Source organism: Chlamydotis macqueenii, chromosome W (assembly GCF_036417535.1).
Source record: "Chlamydotis macqueenii isolate bChlMac1 chromosome W, bChlMac1.mat, whole genome shotgun sequence".
NCBI lineage: Eukaryota > Metazoa > Chordata > Aves > Otidiformes > Otididae > Chlamydotis > Chlamydotis macqueenii.
In genome coordinates, this window is record NC_141592.1 from 44,343,308 (window position 1) to 44,364,727 (window position 21,420).

General features: G+C 42.5%; 1 protein-coding gene across 1 annotated transcript in view; it reads right to left on the reverse strand.

Annotated features, from left to right (window-relative positions):
* LOC147596729 (protein Hook homolog 3-like) overlaps positions 1-21,420 on the reverse strand; it is a 141,983-nt gene that overhangs the window by 18,203 nt on the left and 102,360 nt on the right. Inside the window, exons 10-16 of the mRNA XM_086769625.1 lie at positions 16,748-16,888; positions 15,561-15,762; positions 12,238-12,348; positions 8,891-8,978; positions 7,499-7,568; positions 5,083-5,223; positions 3,455-3,542 (exon numbers count right to left, since the gene is read on the reverse strand). Of these exons, the coding sequence (XP_086625751.1) occupies positions 3,455-3,542; positions 5,083-5,223; positions 7,499-7,568; positions 8,891-8,978; positions 12,238-12,348; positions 15,561-15,762; positions 16,748-16,888 (841 nt within the window). The remainder of the gene's footprint in view (positions 1-3,454; positions 3,543-5,082; positions 5,224-7,498; positions 7,569-8,890; positions 8,979-12,237; positions 12,349-15,560; positions 15,763-16,747; positions 16,889-21,420) is intronic.

Below are 21,420 nucleotides of genomic sequence, written 5' to 3' on the forward strand. Positions count from 1 at the left end.
ACAGAGCCACAGAACTTTACAGTAGCTATTGACCTGTGGGTTTTGGCCATTTGCTTTTTTCCCTTTACAGTTTTTCTACAAATTACACACTCAGAGAAAGGGACACCCTGTTGGCCTCTCCCAGGGCTGTCCCAGGATAGCATCAGCCCCATGATCCAGGTATAGAATCCATCAAGATGAATCAATGCTGGATCACCTTCTTTGGGACTGAGAGGGAGTTGCTGCCTAGGGATATGGGACACATTATGGGGAAAAACATTCTGGGATTGCACAGGACTTATTATGGGATGTTTAGGGGAGGAACCAAAGGCAGGAAAAGGAAGGGGTTTAGGTGATTTGGGAGGAACAAGTGTGGGAAAATAGAGGGTGTGGAGATAAAATGGGCCAGTCGCATGTAAACAGTGGTTGATCAGTATGCTTGTCTGGCCATGGCGTGTACCTGATCAGCGCAGTCTGTGTTATCTTATTCAATTCAATTTCTAACTCTTTCCCTGGGTGAGGAACTCTATTCTTGTGTGCGTGTGTATGTGTGTATGGGTATCTGAGTGCCAGTGACTGGAGTCAGACCACAGGTCACAGGGGCTCATGTGCCTGGGTGCCAGCAACTAGAGAGACCAGAGTGAGTGAAATCAAGTGCCAGCCACTGGAGTGGGACCAGGGTCCAGAGCACCTGAGTGCCCATAGTGTCAGCAACAGGAGTGAATATGGTGGTTGTGTGAGTGTGTGATTGCTAGCGAATATCAAGCTGGACTAGCCAGCGTGTAGGTGAAGTGACCTGGGAGCCAGGAATGTGTATGTGTCTCTAAGGGTGAGGCTGGCTATCGGGAGACCAAAGGAGTCCTGGCCACTGCACCAGCAACTGGAGTGGGCCTGCAGCCTCAAGGGCTCTTATGTCTGAGTGCCAGCAACTGAGGAGATTGGGATCCACGGACTAGCTACTGGTCAGAGTAAGTGTCTGAGCTCTGCTGTTGAAGGCATCCGCATTATACATATATACATATATTTGCACTAGTGGACCTCTATCCTGCTCAGCCAGAGAGGGGAGCAGGATGAGGCCATTGGTGCTGTCTATGTTCATGTGAGTGCTCTGTGCGTCTGTCTGTGATCTGTGTGGCCAGTCGTGTATATGTGGTACGTATGTGTGCTCTGTGTGCGTGTGCTTACTGGGAATACATCTTCAGCCTTGCTATTGGATGGACCTGGAGACATGGAGCTGTGGCAGCCTCATCTCTCTCGGGCTGATGAATCTGGCCTGATTTCCCCTAACAGATTTAACAGGTTGGCCCCTGCTTTGAGTAGGAAGATGGACCAGACATCCAGACCCCTAAAGGTACCTTCCAACTTAAAGTATTTTGTGATTCTACATTTCCTTTTCTGCTTGTTTAAGAGTACGTGTAGGCAAATATTCAGAACCCAACAAGATAGGTCCATGGGAGTAATGCCTATATATCACTGCTGGTGTGGCCAAATTTATACTGAAGCTAGGATGCAGCTGGTGCATCATGAGCTTCAGCTCTGCCTGGTACCCACAGCAGGCTGTACAGTTCCATGTGAAAACCTGTGCTGGCATGGTTTTGCTACTAGCAGAACCCAAACTAGCTCAGATTATACCTACATGGGCTGTAATCAGTCCTTTAAGTGCATTGTAGACATAACTTAAATTACTGTCTAAACCAAAGCCTCAAACAGGGCCAGATTTAAAATTACAATAAATAAAGGTATATTTGATTAGACTGAGATTATTTACAATATTCTCCACATCTGAGAATAGCTTTCATAAACACATTGCTCAAAAAGTAAATCACAAAGCAAAGCTTTATATGTCAACTGCTGAAAATATCAAAACTCATGAGAAAAAAAATGACCCATCTTATTAATAAATGCTTTCTCTGGATTCCTAAACTGTAAAAGTGAAGTTTCATTTTCTGGTACATAAATATAATAGGCTAGATGTGTTTTAATAAATATCATCAGAAATTTTCAGAAGAATGTTAAATTTAGCAATATTACAATCAAACTTGTCAAATGGAACTTCTAAAAACTCCTCTGTCTGTATTCACTAATCCTTAATTTCAAGCATATTTAAATGCATTCCTTGACAAGACAGGGTGAAATCCTGACTCCACTGAAGTAAACAGAGGTTTTCCTCTTGATTTTCAGTGGGACCATGATTTGCCTTCAGCTCCCACAACTCTTCTTGCCAGAGTGGAGCTGAGAGCAACAAAGATCCTTTTTCCAAGAGACTAACAGCATGTCAGCACAGTTGTGTTATCTTCATGCCAGTACCAAAATATTAATACTCAGATCTCACTGGGCTAACAAGGCAGGAATGTTTATGAGAGCATGAGAAAGGTGGAGACTTAGCTGACTGAATTACTTAGGCTGTTGCACTGCTGAGGAAGTCCTAAGATTTCTCAGCCTTTCGTACACGCATAACAGAATTAATATCAATTGGATTTGGCTTTTTGAGACTGCCTACATCAAAATGATAGTGATAGCATTAGTAATAAGGGATCCACTCAACTGGAAACTATTAAACAGTACTCCTGATAAGGATGCCAAAGATCAAAGATTCTGTTGAGTCTGTTTAGCACAAAACATGCAAGAAGTATATCCAGATTTTAATCATCCTGAAAAATTTGGTTTTTAACCTGTAACCAAGACAGTAAAGAATATCATGGAATGACATAATAGCATAGACCCATTTTAAAAATGAGTTATAAATTATTTCTTAAGTTAATTTTTCTAAATAGGAAATCACTGCTTTCAGGACAGTTCTATAGCTTCTACTCTCAAATAAGGCAAGTGGCAAATAAAATTTTCAGTGGAAGATTAGAATTTGTGTTCCCACACTAACCCTAAGACAATGTCTTTATTTTAAATATTAAAATGTACAGTATCTAGGTATACAGAAATAGAAAATATTGCACTGTGTCAAAGGACTGCTTATTTGACTTTTTTAGTTTTGGCTTGCACGACATCTTGCATTAGAGATACACATTTATATCAGCAATTACTGGGTTTCCACTGGCAAGAAAGGTATTTACTACCATGAAGAACAGTTAAACAAAAATACCTTGGGATATTTTACTAAGAAATGAAAAATCAATGTATCTTAATTTCCTATAGATGTCTCTATTCTAATTACAGATTTTTAAATAATGCTGAGTTTACTACTGGAATGGACACATTGAAGGGGAAAAAATTATTTAATTCATTTTCTACAAAGAAAGGTGTTTTGTTTTTTTTTTCTATACAAATATTTCATTTTACACTTCTCATTGAGAAAAATACAGTTTAAATGCAAGGCTATAATAGCACATATGGAAAGCTACCGGAAATCTCCATCTGCATTATTTCTTAATGATGTAACAAGAAGAAGATATTATGTAAAGCTGAAAGGTAGGATAATAGCAATTACTTGAACACAAATTTTACATAGATTTCTACTTACATCTTCAGCTTTTGAACCTTGCTCCTGCAAAGACTTCTGTAGTTCTTCAACCTGGGATTGTACTTCTAGCACTCTCTGATTTAACAGCCTAGGAAATAGATAAAACCTTACTTTTCAGAAAAAATGAATGTTTAGGGTCCAGCATTATCAGGACATCTATGCAAGAGATACAACACTATTTCTTTATTCAAAATTGCATTGGGTTTATGTGACAATGTTTTGGTAGCAGGAGGAGGGAGGCTGCAGGAGTGGCATCTGTGGGAAGAAGCCAGGGGCTGTCCTGTGCTGGACACAGTCAGTTCCAGCTGGCTCTGCAATGGACCCACCACTGGTCAAAGTTGAGCCAATCGGAGAAGCTGGTGGCACCTCTGAGAAAACATATTTAAGAAAGGGCAAAACACTGTCTAGGAGTGAGGAAAGAAGTGTGAGAAATAATCCTGCAGACACTAAGGTCAGAGAAGAAGGAGGGAGAGGAGGTGCTCCGGGTGCTGGAGCAGATATTCCCCTGCAGCTAGTGGAAAGGACCACAGTGGACCAGGTATTCCCTGCAGTCTGTGGAGAGGACCATGCCAGAGCAGATATCCACACTGCAGCCCATGGAGGACCCCATGCTGAAGCAGGTTGATATTCCCTGAAGGACCTGTGGCACAGGAGACATGGGGAATGCAGGGTTGCAGTCAGTCCATAACAGTTCCTCCTGACAGTTTCTCTGCTCCAGTGTGAGTCCTTCCACAGGCTACAGTCTGTCAGGAAAAATCTACTCCAGCATGGGTTCTCCATGGGCTGCAATTCCTTCAGGAAATATCCAACTGCTCCAGCATGAGATCTTCCATGGGCTGCAGTGTGGATATCTGTTCCGATGCCTGAAGCACCTCCTCCTTCTCTGACCTTGGTCTTCACACTGCTGTTTCTCACTCTTTTTTCTCTCTTCCTCTGCATATCCAGTGTTTTTATCCTTTCTTAAATATGTTTTCACAGAGGTGCCACAGACTTTGCTGATTAGCTCAGCTTTGGCCTGCGGTGGGTCTGCTGCAGAGCCAACTGGAATTGGCTGTGACTGGCCTAAGATTCTTTCTGCTGACTTCATCCTCCTTGATCACAGTATTCTGTGGATGAAGCAAGACAGCTAAAACCTGCTGCATACTACATTAAGAGAAAATTCAGTACATCAAATCACGGAAAAGTTTTTATCACCCTAAACTTTCATAAAATACTCAGTTTTACAAAATCTAGATCATCTTGACAGCAGCTCTAACATCTGTGAACATACTTTCAAAGAATAAAATTGGAAACAGAAGGGAAGATAGATAGAAAATGTACAGGGAATTAATGAGTAGTAGGGAAGATAAGGGATTCTTTTTGTTACGCTTGCTTTACAGAAGGAGAAGCTGAAGTAATACATGACTCCTTTTATGAGCCTTTGCATCATTCCAGTTGCAATCTATTACAGAATTCTTTAGCCCACACTGCAGGCTCCAGATACTGGAACAGCATTGAATGACTGAGTAGACTCACAGACTGGTGAGATCTTTTTACATAAGGAATTTGGCCCTGACAACAGTCTTCTAAGACAGAAGTGTACAGCATTGTTAGGAAAGTCACTGGAACAGAGAACAATACTTCCTTACCTGTTCTCTGTCTCCAATTCATTCTTCTGTAAATTTGTACCATCGAGCAAGCTCTGCAACAAGGTGATCTTCTCATTGTCAGAACCTTCTTGGTTCAGCTTTAACATCCTGTTCTCATGCTGAAGGCGAATGAGTTTCTCCCTAAAGAAATAAAATCTACTAGAAGCAGCTTGCCATTCTCTATGAGGAATAAACCAGTTTACCACAGGATGTGTAAAGATAACATAAAGATCTTTACCATTTTTAGAAATAAATTAAACTACAATTGACTCTTGATCTCCAAATTCAAACTTGATTAAAGAAGCTGCAATTGTACAAAACACAGAAGAGGAGCATTGCCTGAGGGCCCAGATTAGACCTGAGAACAAGGTCAGACAGACTGATGGGTAGTAAGCAGAGCTGGGTATAGGGATATCAAAGGATACAGGTTGTAAACCTAGCTATCAATAAACTACAGCATGAACCTGGGCAAGTCATTTCCCTCCTCTTGGTCTTCCCCCCTGCAGCCCCCATGAACGTCACTTTATTGAGTCTGGCTGGGATGGAGTTAACTTTCTTCATACAAGTCCATATGGTGCTGTGTTTTGGATTTGTGGCTAAAACACTGTTGATAACACACTAATATTTTGGCTATTGCTGGACAGTGCTTGCACAGAGTCAAAGTTTTCTTATTTTCCCACTCTGCTCCAGCCCAGCAAGTAAGCTGGGGGTGGGCAAGAGGTTGGGAGAGGACACAGGTGGGACAGTTGACCTGAATTGGACAAAGGGATATTCCATACCATATAATGTCATAATCGGCAATAAAAACTGGGGTAGAGGAAGAAGGGAGTGGGGGTTTTTTTTTGCTTCCAAGGTGGCCATTGTTTGGAGACTGGCTGGCCATCGGTCTGCTTGTGGGAGGTGGTGAGTGATTGTCTTCGCACCACTTGGGTTATTTCCCCCCTCTTTCTTTCACCTATTAAACTGTCTTTATCTTGATCCATGAGTTTTCTTGCTTTTATTCTTCCTATTCTCTCCCCTGTCCCTTTGGGGCGAGGCAGGGGAGAGTGAGCGAGCAGCTGTGTGGGTGCTTAGCTGCTGTCCCAAATCAACCCACAACAGTCACTTAACTTGTTTATTTAGAAAAAGTTCAATCAACAGCCTTGTGAAAGAAACACTTTCACCCAGTCTGAAATTTTTCTCTATGGCATGAGAAAAGATGGTTGAACAGAAAATCTTGTCTGAATGGCCAGATACTCTTTTTGCTAGCTTACAGTGGAGAGACCCAAACTCTGTTGTTATAGAGAAGATAGGAGAGTAGCAATAGCTGTTCCTGTGGGTGAGAGCCCCCTCCCACCAGTAACAGAGGCCTCCTGCAACCTTCACGTTTCATTGGAAGCAGTGGCAGCAGCCCAGCTCTGTAGATCAGGAAGAAGCAGTCTTCCCAGCTCAACCACTGCTACTGTCCATCTTTCTGAAGTAAGCAAGGAGGCCAAGTTTAGCACCTCCAGATAGCCAGCATAGATGTATGTTAGTTTGAAACCCTGCTCTGGAGCTGCTGAAGGTAAAGAGGCAATGAACTCTACATGGCTGTGCCTGGGTATTTACAGCATTTAGGATCCTGTTCTCTCCTATGCAAATCATTTGAATATTCATGCAATAACCCCCTACTTTTGTAATACTGCCTTAAAGCATTACTCTGCTGCTAGAGAACAAAACTGAAAGGAACTACTCTTGTAGCAATGCACAGCAATGCAGCCAAATGAGAAACAACTTCTTTCTGTTATTACTTACCTAGCAGGATATCCTTTAACTACTCTAAAAAGTTTCTCAAATCCATATGCAACTTTCCAAATGTTGAAATAGTTGTACCAACATTTGCAGAGGAAAAAATGAGCTCCTAAAGAGCTTGCAGACTTCTGAGATGCGAGTGGCCCTTAACAGCTTCAAGTTACGGTGATACCAGGCAAGGCTAAACACAGATTGCATTATCTTAAATCATAGTGATTTTCAGTCCTGTCTCTTCTCTTTCTTCCTAATAGTACATGGCTGTTCTAATGTCATGATGCAAATGCATTTTAAAATCTATTAATTTTAATGTTTTTTTTTCCCCATACAATAACAATATATTTTTACAAATATTTTTGCCTGTTAAAGCACATAAGAAGTTACAATTGTATGAATTCTTTGCAGGAAGAGAAACTCAACTTGAGGATGGAGGGTTTCTTTGTTTCTCCTTTTGAAACAAGACAAACTTGAGAGAGGTCAAGTGAATCATGTCTATAAGCATAAAGGGTGCTGTTGTATGGAAATCCAAAGGGAAGGAGAAGAACAAAAATTAATCTTAGAATCTTTCAGACACTGAAAATCAGATGGGAATGGTTATTTATGTGCACATTCTAAGGCTTAGGCAGAACAAAAATATGAGTTAACTTACTTGATTTCAGGAGTAACAATTTCCACTGCTAGACTGTCTGAAGGTTCATGGCTTCCCAGGGGCATCAGTGCTGTGTCAGGAAAAGAAAGAGATATAAAGTTTACCAGGAAGAACAGTAACTTTCTTTTAAAAGACCAAGAATAAACTTTGTTCTACAAGTTGATAGATTTAGAGTAATGCTCTTGAGTAATTGGGAAATAATACTGTCCTGGTTTCAGCTAGGATGGAGTTAATTTTCCTCTCAGTAGCTGATGCATTTTGGATTTTGGATGTGAAGAATGTTGATAAACACACTGATGATATGAGGTGTTGCTGAAGAGACTAAGGACACTGTCTGGCTTCCCAGGTTTTGCTCATGTGCAGGTGCAGGACGCTGGGAGGGACAGAGCCAGAACAGTTGACCCAAACTGGCCAAAAAGAGTATTCCATGCCATAAACATCACGCTCAGGACTTAAGTGGGGATGGGCCACTGAGTTGGCTCTCTTTTTCTCTCTCGCTGTTCAGAATCATTCCAGGATCGTTTACAGGGTTTTTTTTTTTGTTTCATGATTGCTGCTCAGGACAGGCTGTATCAGTCATCAGGTTGTCGGGTGATGAGAAATTGTGCATCATTTTGTCTTTTTTTTGTTTTTGTTTTTTTTTTTTGTTTGTTATATTTGGGTTTTAAAAAAATATTAATATTCTAACTATTTATTTTTCATATTATTATTATTATCATTATTTTACTTATAAATTATTATCTTTTTCTTTGCTATCCTAGTAAACTGCTTTTATCTCAACTCATGAGTTTTCTTTTCTTCCCCCATCCCCTGGGAAAGGGGGGGGTGATTGAGCAGCTGTGTGGTACTCGATTGCTGACTGGAGCTAAACCATGACAAATACAAATGTCAGGCCCCTAGCAAGAAGGAAAGACAAGCATAACACAATTTTGACAACAATCACTGTTCCTATTTTCACCCATTCTGCAGAAGTAATTTTATGGTGGATGATTTACCGATTGCTTTATATAAGAATTAAAAAGCTGTGCAATGTAACACATGGGAATAAATTGAAGCATATGAACATATAGACATCAGGAAATTGTTACATAATATTATTTGGAGATGAGAGAGATGTTGAGCATGACTATTTAGAAATCAAATACCTGGGCCAGGGAGAAACATTTCTAAAACCACCATATTTGAGAACAGACTTAACACGAAAAATTTCAATCAAACTGAAAGTTTTAGGAATTCATAAGCATTTGAAAACAAAGTAATACCAAAAGTGGTTTTTGACTTTAGCTGAATTTTAGGTTTATTATCTGCTAAATAAAGACATATCCAGTATTCTCTGGAAGATCTCTGTGCACTTTAGAAAAGATATATTTAATCTCCTTTTTTGTCTCTTACCTGTAGCGGTGAGTTGACCCTCCTGTGCTTGTACACATCTAAGATCTTCAATAGTTTCTTTTAAAGAATCTCTTTCTGCTCTTAATCTCTGAATAATAAGAACAACACTAATATTAGTCTTGGCACTACAAATCCATCCTTAACACTAAGAAGATTACCACAAGGCATAGCATCAACACTTAAAAAAGAATTTATATGCAACTCAAGAGATTATTTTAATGTCAAGGCATTTCAACTTATTTCAGAATAGAAGAAAGATCAACTACTTCCTGGAAACATCAATTCCTGCTACATATTACACTTGTTGGGCTAAAGATATCAGAATATAAGCTTACAAAATCACAGAATCACAGAATCATAGAATGGTTGAGGTTGGAAGGGACCTCTGGAGGTCATCTGGTCCAATGCCCCTGCTCAAGCAGGACCACCTAGAGCCAGTTACCCAGGATCACGTCCAGATGACTTTTGAACATCTCCAAGTATGGAGATTGCACAACCCCACTGGACAACCTGTTCCAGTGCTCAGTCGCCCTCACAGTAAAAAAAAGTGTTTCTTGATGTTCAGAGGGAACCTCCTGTGCTTCAGTCTGTGCCCATTGCCTCTTGTCCTGTCACTGGGCACCACTGAAAAGAGCTTGGCTTCATCCCCTTTGCACCCTCCAGTAGCTCCATATCTCTTGTGTACTGAGGAGACTGGAACTGGACACAGGACTCCAGGCGTGGCCTCACCAGTGCAGAATAAAGAGGAAGGATCACCTCCCTCGACCTGCTAGCAACACTCCTAATGCATCCAAGGATACAATTTACCCTTTTTGCTGCCGACAGGTGCCCACCAAACCATTCTATCACTCCCCTCCTCAGTAGGACATGGTGGAGAAAATTAGGTGAAAAACTTGTGCGTCAAGATAAAGGCAGTCTAGTAAGAAAAGCAAAGACCATGCAGGGAAGCAAAGGAAAACAAAACAAAACAAAACAAATTTATTCTCTACTTCCCATCAGCAGGCAGTGTCCACCTACTTCCTGGGAAGTAGGGCCTCAGTACACATAGTGGTTGCTTCGGAAGACCAATGCCTTAATAACGAATGCCCACTCCTCCTCCTTTCCCTTAGCTTTTATTGCTGAACATGAGGTCATATGGCATGGAATATCCCTTTGGTCAGTTTGGCTCATCTGTCCCGTCTATGTCCCCTCCCAACCTCTTGCCCACTCCCAGCCTACTGGCCTTTGTGGGGGAAGTTTGGAGAGACAGCCTTGATGCTGTGGGAGCACTGCTCAGCAGCAGCCAAAACATTGGTGTATTATTGACACGGTTCTAGCTACAAGTGCAAAGCACAGCACTATGAGGGCTGCTATGGGGAAAGTTAACTCTATCCCAGTCAGACCCAATACAGGCCCATTGCTGGCTCATGTTCAACCTGGTGTCCACCAGGAGCCCCAGGTCCTTTTCTGCCAAGATGCTTTTCATCTGGGTGGCCCCCAGCATGTACTGGTGCCTGGTGTTGTTCCTCCCCAGGTGCAGAACTTTGCATTTCCCCTTATTGAACTGTATGAGGTTCCCGTCAGCCCATTTCTTCAGCCCGTTGAGTTCCCTCTGGATGGCAGCACAACCCTCTAGTGTATCAGCCACTCCTCCCACTTTTGTGTCATCTGCAAACTTGAGGGTACACTCTGTCCCATCATCCAGATCATTAATGAAGAGGCTGAACAGGGCTAGATCCAGTATTGACCCCTGGGGTACACTGCTAGTGACTGGTGTCCAACTAGATTTTGTGCCACTGATCACCACCCTCTGGGCCCAGCCATTCAGCCAGTTTTCAATCCACCTCAGTGTCTGCTCATCCAACCCATACAGCTTGTCTAAGAGGATCTTATGGGAGACAGTGTCAAAGGCCTTTCTGAAGTCAAGGTAGTCAATATCCACTGCTCTCCCTTCATCCACCAGGCCAGTCATTTCATCACAAAAGTTTATCAAGTTGGTCAAGCATGACTTCCCCTTGGTGAAGCCATGCTGACTAATCTGATGATTTTCTTGTCCTTCACGTGCCTGGAAATGGTTTCCAGGATTAGCTTCTCTATCACCTTCACAGGGATGGAGGTGAGGCCGACCAGCCCATAGTTCCCTGGGTCCTCCTTCTTTAACATAGGAGTGACCTTTATTTTTCCTCCAGTCCTCAGGCACTTCTCCCCGTCGCCATGATTGATCAAAAGTATCGCGAGTGATCTTGTAATGCCAGGTCCCTCAGCCCTCATGGGTGCATCCCATTGGTGCCCATGGATTTATGTATGTCCAGTTTGGTTAAATAGTCCCTATCTGATCCTCTTCCACCAAGGGTACATCTTCCTGGCTCCAGATTTTCCCCTGGTTTCTGAGAAATGGAATTCCTGAAGTCTGATCTTGCTGTTAAAGACTGAAGGAAAGAAGGCATTCAGTATCTCCGCCTTTCCCGTGTCCTTTGTCACTAGGTCCCCTGCCCCATTCAGCAATGATCCCACATTTTCCTTAGTCTTCTTTTTGTTGCCTTTGACATCCCTGTCCAGATTCAATTACATTTGGGCTTTGGCTTTCCTAACCTCATCCCTGCATGCCCAGACAATGTCTCAGTATTCCTCCCAAGGTGTCTGTCTCTGCTTCCACCTTCAATATACTTTGTTTTTGTGTTTGCGTTTGGCTAGGAGCTCCTTGTTCATCCATGCAGGCCTCCTGACGTTTTTGCCTGACTTTGTATTCAACCTCAGTCTGTTGGTGGCTTAGAGAGGAAGATAATAAACTGGTATCTATAATGGTATATATACTGGTATATCCATGATGACACCAGAAACTAAATCAGTGATTAGTGATCACAAGAGAAAGGGGAAATCACAGTAGAGGACACATCCTAAACCTCTTGCTTCAGAGGCCTTGATTTCACAAAGAGAAACATGCAGATGCTACATCAAGGAACATTACTTTGGAAAAAAACCACACTTCTGAGTTTAATTCTAGGTAGCATACTGCAAAAACCTACTTTAAATAGTTTTTCAGAATACATTACAATTATCTTTGACATTTATTATCCTTTTCATGGTGAATGGTCAAGAAACAACTTCAGACACTATATGTGAGGGGTTTTCCTCTTGAAAATCTGTTGCATATATTTTAATAGTTATTTTAATAGTTACTTTATCCCATGCAATATAAACATTAGGTTTAAAAATATATTTGTACACAAACCTTAGAAAATGTTAAGTGGAAAATAAAACATATTAATTCAAAAAGCTCAACGTAAAAGTTGTTTTTGATAACTCTGTGTAGTAAAGGAAAAATGGTTGCTTTCACCACTACTAGAAAAAAATATAATGAAACTTACATCTTTTTCTTTTTGGAGGCTGTCTACTTTTTCTTTCAACTGTTTGCATTCATAATCTAGTTTATCAGCTTTCTTGGATTCTTCAGATAATCTGTTTTGTAATTCCACTGCCTGTGAGAGCAAGAAGCAGTAATTTGTCTGCAATTATTAACATTAAAAGAAAACATATGAAAGAAAGTAGTTAATGACCATGTGCCATGAGGCAAATAAGTGAAATATTTACCTACAGGGCAGTCTAAAATCCTTTTTCATCAATTGCTATATGTTTCAATATAACCAAAAGAATTCAAATACTAGGTAGGCCTTAGCACAAATAAAAGAAATAACAAAAAGATGTAAAGTATCTTTAAAAATTTACATACAAGTGAGATTTACAAGAAAAGCTGTATAATCCTATGAACCAAAGAGTTTAGTAGAATAATCCTCCTACTTTCAGAGAAGCCAAGGAAAAGAAAAAACTCTCAAGAAATCTTTTGTCATCACTTCTTCTATAAATCTCACTCACAAGTCAGGCACTATTTCATGCAATTAGGTAAATTTTCTTGTGCTTAGACATTTGTTATTGTTTATTAATACACAAACATGAAAATTCAACTGCAGGCTCATTATCAGTTTTCTTTATTTCAAGGGGCAATATGCTCCTAACAAAGTATAAAAGCTTAGCAGAAAAGATCGGTGAGCACAAGACAACTCAGCAAAGGTCTCAGCCTTTACTAGTGTAGACTCTATCCCAGAATGTTAATAACACAGAGTATGAAAGCAGTAAACAGAGTAAAGACTGACTGACAAACACATAAGCTGAATGAAGACTCAGCTGAAGATATATAATTAATTCTTACAGCAGGACACAGAGTTAGGACTCCTGGAAGCTAATTTTTTTGTGACATTTCATATTTATACTTTCTTCTTTCATGTTTTGGTCTCAAAGATATATTCAAGAGACATTTTTAATTTATTTATAGACATTGAAGGCAAACAGACTGTGTGTTTGTTCTGAGACAATGTGGTTAAAGTGAAAGAAACTCAGGTCTGCCAGATTAGAGGCCTGGCCTTTATTCCAGTCTCAGCCAGCAGTAGAGTTCCGTACAACACATCAGCTCCTCAGTTGTAAATTCTCATCCATAAAACACTGGGAATGAGGGAGAAGATATATTCTTTGCAGATGCACAGCTTAGACATAAAGAACAAAGTTTCCCCTTTCAAAACCTGCATCATCATTGAAACAAGCATGATCAGATGCAAACATCAGGGATAACATAACTGTAATTGGTGCTCTGTTATTCGGAGGAATTATTCCTTTTATGAGCAAATGAGATATTAATGGTGTGTGAAAGTGTCTCCTTCTATATTTCCTTTTTCCTTTGATTCAGCCTTTTTCTTATCCAAGTTCTGTTTTTCAAGTGGAATCAATTGGACTATAATAACAATCAGCCCAGGGAGGTGCAAGCTAATTGCCCTACTTATCAAGGTGGCCAAATGCAGGGAAACAGCTTTAAAGTTTGAGAGATGCACATCACTCTAGGGTATGCAATGCTATTTGTGCCTGGTTTTGTATCTTTTTAAATTCTGCTGTGGATTGACATGTAGGGACACCTGTAGTGTGACCATTCAAGGTTAAGGGAAGTCAGAATAAAGACAAGGCACTGTTCACATAAATCAAGGTCGGACTGGCCCTGCAAAAAGGATCTCAGAATGAAGGCAGGTCAATGTACTGTAGATGCAAAAAGGAGATATACATGCGTCCTCCACCTTTATAGAAAAAGTCACATTCCTCTCAGCGGAACAGGAAAATAAGCAGATGTTCTCCACTCCTGAGGGCTCTGGTGATACACAAGGTACTTTTCTTGATGCATATATGCAACAAGGATGATATACAGGAAGGAGAATGTATACTTTCTAGTCACAGATGGACAAATTCAGGTCAGAAACTTAAAAAAAAAAATCTTACTTAACCACTAGAATAACTTACTAAGGCTACTGCTGGAAATTTTCAAGTGAAGAGTGGATGCTTTTTCTGAGAAAGAAGCTCTAAATCTAGCCCCACTACTGAACGTGAATTATGAATAATTTGATAAACCTGTTACTTTTTGAGAGGTAAGACTGTTCGTTGACAGAAGTAACACAAACTTGACATAATGACCAATAAGCAATGTAGGCCAGGAGGAAGAAAGAAGTATTTACAAAAGAAGCAAATGCAAGGAGCTGGTTTTGTTTGTTTTTTACTCTGAGGTATAAGCCATGTTGCAAAGAAGAAATGCTGAGAAATGCAGAGAATTACTGCACTGATGATCAATCATAGAATCATAGAATCTTAAGGTTGGAAGAGACCTCCAAGATCATCAAGTCCAACCATCAACCCAACACCACCATGCCTACTAAACCATGTCCCAAAGTGCCACGTCTACACATTCTTTGAACATCTCCAGGGATGGTGACTCCACCACTTCCCTGGGCAGCCTGTTCCAGTGCCTGACCACTCTGTCAGTAAAGAAGTGTTTCTCAATATCCAGCTTAAACCTCCCCTGCCGCAACTTGAGGCCATTTCCTCTCGTCTTATCACTTGTTACTTGGGAGAAGAGACCAACACCCGCCTCCCTACAACCTTCTTTCAGGGAGTTGTACAGAGCAATGAGGTCTCCCCTCAGCCTCCTCTTCTCCAGACTAAACAACCCCAGTTCCCTCAGCCGCTCCTCACAGGACTTGTGCTCCAGACCCCTCACCAGCTTTGTTGCCCTTCTCCGGATACGCTCCAGCAACTCAACATCCTTCTTGTAGTGAGGGGCCCAAAACTGCACACAGTATTCCAGGTGGGGCCTCACCAGTGCTGAGTACAGGGGCACAATCGCTTCCCTACTCCTGCTGGCCACACTGTTCCTGTTGCAAGCCAGGATGCTGTTGGCCTTCTTGGCCACCAGTTCAGCTGGCTGTCAACCAGAACCCCCAGGTCCCTTTCTGCCAGGCAGCTTTCCAGCCACTCTTCCCCAAGCCTGTAGCATTGCATGGGGTTGTTGTGACCCAAGTGCAGGACCCAGCACTTGCCCTTGTTGACCCTCGTACAGTTCACCTCGGCCCATCGGTCCAGCCTGTCCAGATCCCTCTGCAGAGCCTTCCTCCCCTCAAGCAGATCAACACTCCTGCCCAGTTTGGTGTTATCTGCAAACTGATTGAGGGAGCACTCAATCCCCTCATCCAGATCATTGATAAAGATATTAAACAGAACTGGCCCCAGCACTGAGCCCTGGGGAACACCGCTTGTGACCAGCCACCAACTGGATTTAATGCCATTCACCACAAGTCTCTAGGCTCAGCCATGATGTTCTCACCTGTCTCTTGTATGTCTCCAACTGGATATGTGCTGCATTGGCTTTCCTTAGTTCTTCCTCCAGGCTCACAGTGTTTTGCATGTACACCGTATTCTTCTCTTCTAGTAGTTTAACTTGCCGCCGCAAATCACCCAAGTCTTCCAGTTTCTTTTTGTATGACTCTATCTGGGTTTCTAACTTGGCCACTTTATCAGAAGAATGCCTGGGAAGACAATAGATTGAACATTTGGATCAAATCTGTACTTGGAAGACTAAAAATCCACATAGAAAACATTCCCAGACATCAAGGAGCACAAGAACACAAACATCCTCACATACTACTAAATGTTTGGTTTTCAAGTTGTCTGCTCCCCTCCATTAGTTGACACAAAGTGCTATTATCAGAAGTGCTTTTGAATGGCATAATTCTTCCTATAATTTCCTTATCTGCTTCCAATATTAATTAAAAACCAAATTGTTAACACCCCTACAATTCCAATCTATTTCCTTCCAACTCTAAATTCATCCTTAGAAGCCACTGCTTTACCAGAGTAAAAATAATATTTTCTGCCCTTCACTTTTTTTTTTAAGATAACTAGGGATAAATGTATTCTGAAAAAGGAAATGGCAAATTTATGCTAACAGCTATTATATAAATTTCCCAAGTAGTCATACAGGATTACCATTAGTTTTGGAGTCTGAATCCTTTTTAAAAAAAATGCAAGACAGAGCTCAGTTTATAATACATTCAAACAGAGTTTTCTCAATATTGGATCATTACTTTAAATTGCAAGCAACTCCTAAGTAATTCACAGCTTGATTGAAAACAAACAACATTAGGAAAATATCCTCTAATTTGAAAGTTTTCACAAAAATTTCAAACACCCAAAACCTGTAAGCTAACAATAACAAATGAATCCCCTTAGCCATACTCAACAGTGTGAAACTAGAATGAATTTGGTTGAACTGAACTTTTTGGTACTTAGTAATCTGATGTCAGACTGGTTGACACACAAGTTAGAACCATCATTTTGATGGCCACAGAGTGTCTTTTACTTACTTGCTTTTAATACATATCCATCCTTAAAACTGTTACACCAAAAGCTAATGAAGATTAAATTTAATTATATGAATTTTACTGTGGATTACAGCTATTTATATATTCTAAAAAAGAAAAAACAACCCAAAGCTAATGGAACATAGTTTACCTGAGTACATCTATTTCATCCTTCAAAGACTGAGCCTCTTCTGCTAATGTACTAAGCTCTTCAGTCTGTTGTCTCAGTTCTGCAATTTCCTTTTCGAGTTCTTCACAATGTATGCGATAGTCATCTTTAGCAGCTTCTAACCTGTACAATTGAAGTAAAACGGGATAACATGGTTGAGAGCCTCTGGGTAAGGATTAGGGGAAAAAGCTAATAAAGCGGATGTTGTGAGAGTCTACTATAGATCACTCAGCCAGGATGATGACACCGATGTATTATTCTATAAGGAATTAAGGGCAATCTCTAGATCAGTTGTCCTTGTTCTTATGGGTGACTTCAACTTCCCAGATGTTAACTGGGACTATCATACAGCAGACACGAACAGGTCCAGGAAATTCCTGAAGCATATTGAAGATAACTTTTTGATACAGGTACTAAGAGAGCAAACTAGGACTGGTGCCCTACTAGATCTATTGTTTGTAAATAGAGATGGTCTCATGGGTGATGTGATTATTGGTGGCTGTCTGGGCCACAGTGATCATGAAATAATTGAGTTTAAAATCTTTGGTGATATGAGAAAAACTGTCAGAAGAGCTACTACCCTGGATTTTGGGCTGCTCAAGGAACTAATTAGAAAGGTCCTCTGGGAGTCTGCTTTTGAGGATATTGGGGTCCATAAATGCTGGTCACTTTTTAAGAGCCATTTTTTAAAAGCACAGGAGCAGGCAATTCCAATGTGTCAGAAGTCAAGTAAGTGGGACAGAAGGCAGGCTTAGCTGAACAGGGATCTCCTTCTCGAACTTAGGAGGAAAAAGAAAGTGTACGGACTTTGGAAGCAAGGTCAGGCTACACAGAAGGACTACAGAGATGCTGTTTGCCACTGTGGGGAGAAAATTTGTACAGCCAAAGCTCAATTGGAGTTGAAGTTGGCCAGTACTGTGATAGATTAAAAAAAAAAAAGGCTTTTTAAAGTATGTTAACAGTAAAAGGAGGACTGAAGAAAATATTGGTCCGTTACTTGATGAGATTGGTCATCTCACAAATAGGGATGTAGACAAAGAAGAGATGTTTAATGCCTTCTTCGTCTCTGTCCTTAACATTGATAATGGGCCCTTGGACCCCCAGAGCCCTGGGTTGGAGGACCACGACCTGGGGAGTGAAGCTCCCAGTTGACTTTGAACTTGTACAGGATTTGCTGCTGCAACTGAATCCACATAAGTCTATGGGGCCCAATGGGATTCATCCCAGGTACTGAAAGAGTTGAACGATGTTATCATGAGACCTCTCTCAGTTATTTATTAATGGTCTTGGGAATCTGGAGAGGGCCCAGTCAACTGTAAGCTAACAAAGGTTATTCCAATTTTCAAGAAGGGCAAGAAAGAAGACCCTGGTAATTATAGGCCTGTCAGTTTCACTTCAGTGCCTGGTAAAATTATGGAGAAGATTATTCTGGGAGTTATTGAAAAACACTTGAAAGACAATGCAGTCATCGGTCAGAGCAAACATGAGTTCATGAAGGGAAAGTCATGCCTTACTAACATAATATCCTTTTATGACAAGGTTACCCATCTAGTGGACGAAGGGAAGGCTATTTTAGCAAAGCTTTTGATACTGTCTCTCACAGTACCCTCCTGGACAAGATGTCCAGCATACAGCTAGACAAGTCCACAATATGATGAGTGAACAACTGGTTGAAGGGTCGAGCTCAAAGAGTTGTAGTAAATGGGGTAACATCTGGCTGATGGCCAGTCACCAGTGGCATTCCCCAGGGCTCAATTTTAGGGGCAATTCTCTTCAATGTTTTTATCAATGACCTGGACACAGGAGTTGAGTGCAGACTAAGTAAGTTTGACAATGACACTAAATTAGGAGGACTCGTTGATCGCCTTGAGGGTAGAGAGGGCTTACAGAGAGATCTTGATAGATTAGACTGTTGGGCAATCACCAACCATATGAAACTATAACAAGGACAAATGCCGAGTTCTGCACCTAGGACAGTGTAATCCTGGATGTATATATAGATTGGAGAACAAGAGGCTGGAGTGCAGTCCTGCAGGAAGGGATCTGGGGGCTTTGGTTGACGGCAAGCTCAATATGAGTCAACAGTGTGCCTTGGCAGTCAAAAGGGCCAAATCGTATCTTGGGGTGTATTAAGTACAGTATAGCTAACAGATCGAAAGAAGTGATTGTCCCACTATACACAGCATTGGTGTGGCCTCACCATGAATACTATGTGCAGTTTTGGACTCCACAATATAAGAAAGATATAAAAATAGAATCATAGAATGGTTAGGGTTGGAAGGGACCTTTAAAGGTCATCTAGTTCAAACCCCCTGCAAGGAGCAGGGACATCTCCAACCAGATCAGGTTGCTCAGAGCCCTGTCCAACCTGGCCTTGAACGTTTCCAGGGATGGGGCTTCCACCACCTCTCTGGGCAACCTGGGCCAGTGTTCCACCACCCTCAGTGTAAAAAATTTCTTCCTGATGTCTACTCTGAATCTACCTCCCTCTATTTTGAAACCATTACCCCTAGTCCTATCACAACAGGCCCTACTGAAGAGTCTCTCCCCATCTTTCTTGTAGGCCCCCTTGAGGTACTGGAAGACCGCTATAAGGTCTCTCCGGAGTCTCCTCTTCTCCAGGCTGAACAGCCCCAACTCTCTCAGCCTGTCCTCATAAGAGAGGTGCTCCAGCCCTCTGATCATCTTTGTGGCCCTCCTCTGGACCTTCTCCAACTGGTCCATGTCCTTCTTATGTTGGGGGCTCCAGAACTGGACACAGTACTCCAGATTGGGATCTCACCAGACCAGAGCAGAGGGGCAGAATCCCCTCCCTTGACCTGCTGGCCATGCTTCTTTTGATGCAGCCCAGGATGCCGTTGGATTTCTGGGCTTCAAGCGCGCATTGCCAGCTCACGTTGAGCTTCTCGTCCACCAGCACTCCCAAGTCCTTTTTCACAGGGTTGCTTTCAATCCAATCCCCGCCCAGCCTGTAGTTGTGCCTGGGATTGCCCCGACCCATAGCAGGACCTTGCACTTGTCCTTGTGTTGTAGTTTAGCCCTGCTTAGGATCAAGCTACTCAGTCTCTCGCTCACTCCCCCCACCCTCCAAGGGAACAGGGAAAGATAACATAAGGAAAAGGCTCGAGGTTTGAGATAAGGACAGGGAGAGATCCTTACAGTTACCATTACGGGCAAAACAGACTCGACCTGGGGAAAACTATTTCTTTATTACTAAAACCAAAGCAGGATAATGAGACAGAGAACAAAGTAATTTCCCCCCATCCCTCCCTCTTCCCGGGCTTAACTTTATGTTCAATTATCTCTACCTCCTTACCTCCCCAAGGGGCACAGGGGGGAAGAGGGAATGGGGGTTATGGTCAGTCCATCACACGTCACTTTACACTACTCCTTCCTCCTCGGGGAAGAACTCCTCACATTCCTCCCCTGTCCCAGCCTGGGGTCCCTCCCACGGGCTACAGTCCTTCATGAACTGCTCTGGCATGAGTCGTTTTTCCATGGGGTGCAGTCCCTCCAGAATGGCTGCCCCAGTGGGCTCTCCACGGGCCACAGCCTCCTTCAGGCATCCACCTGCCCCAGTGTGGGGTCCTCCATGGGCTGCAGGTGGATCCGGGGATGGATCTCATCAGGTCCCATGGACTCGTGCACCTTCAGGTTCCTCAGATGTTCCCAAACCTGCTCTTCCAGTACAGTAGGCGGTTCTTCATCCTCCCAGTCCCTGATTGTGCCTTCCACAGCTTGGGTGGTGGGACAAGAGCCCTTATTGGTGAAGAATGAGGCAAAAAAGTCATTGAGCACCTCATCCTTCTCCATGTCCCGGGTAACCAGGACACCAGTTCCCTTCCGGAGGGGGCCCGCATTCTCCCTGGACTTTCTTTTGTCCCCTACATACCTATAGAAGCTTTTCTTGTTGTTTTTGACATCCCTGTCCAGATTCAATTCTGTCAGGGCTTTAGCCTGCTTCACCTGATCCCTGGCCACTCGCACAGCCTCTCTGTAGTCCTCCCAGGCTACCTGTCCCTGCTTCCACCTTCTTGATTTTCAATTGATCCAGAAGCTCCTTGTTCATTCATGCAGGCCTCCTGGCCCTTTTGCCCGACTTCCTGTTTGTTGGGATGCACCTCTGCTGAGCTTGGAGGAGGTGCTCCTTGAATATGGACCAACTCTCCTGGGCCCCTCTTCCCTCCAGGGCTGTGTCCCATGGCACTTTGCCCACCAGATCCCTGAAGAGGCCGAAGTCTGCCCTCCTGAAGTCCAGGGCAGAGAGCTTGCTGTGTAGCTTCCTCGCTGCCCTAAGGATCTTGAGCTCCACTGTGTCATGGTCACTGCAGCCAAGGCTGCTTTTGAGCTCCACATTCCCCACCAGGCCCTCCCTGTTGGTGAGAACAAGGTCCAGCATAGCACCTCTCCTCATTGGCTCCTCTATCACCTGCAGGAGGAAGTTATCGTCCACGCATTCCAGGAACCTCCTGGACTGCCTGTGCCCTGCCGTGTTGTCTCTCCAACAGATGTCAGGGTGGTTGAAGTCCCCCATGAGGACCAGGGCTTGTGACCGCAAGGCTGCTCCTATCTGTCTATAGAGGGCCTCATCCACTCGTTCCTCCTGGCCAGGTGGCCTGTAGCAAACTCTCGCTGTAATGTCACCTGTAATATAA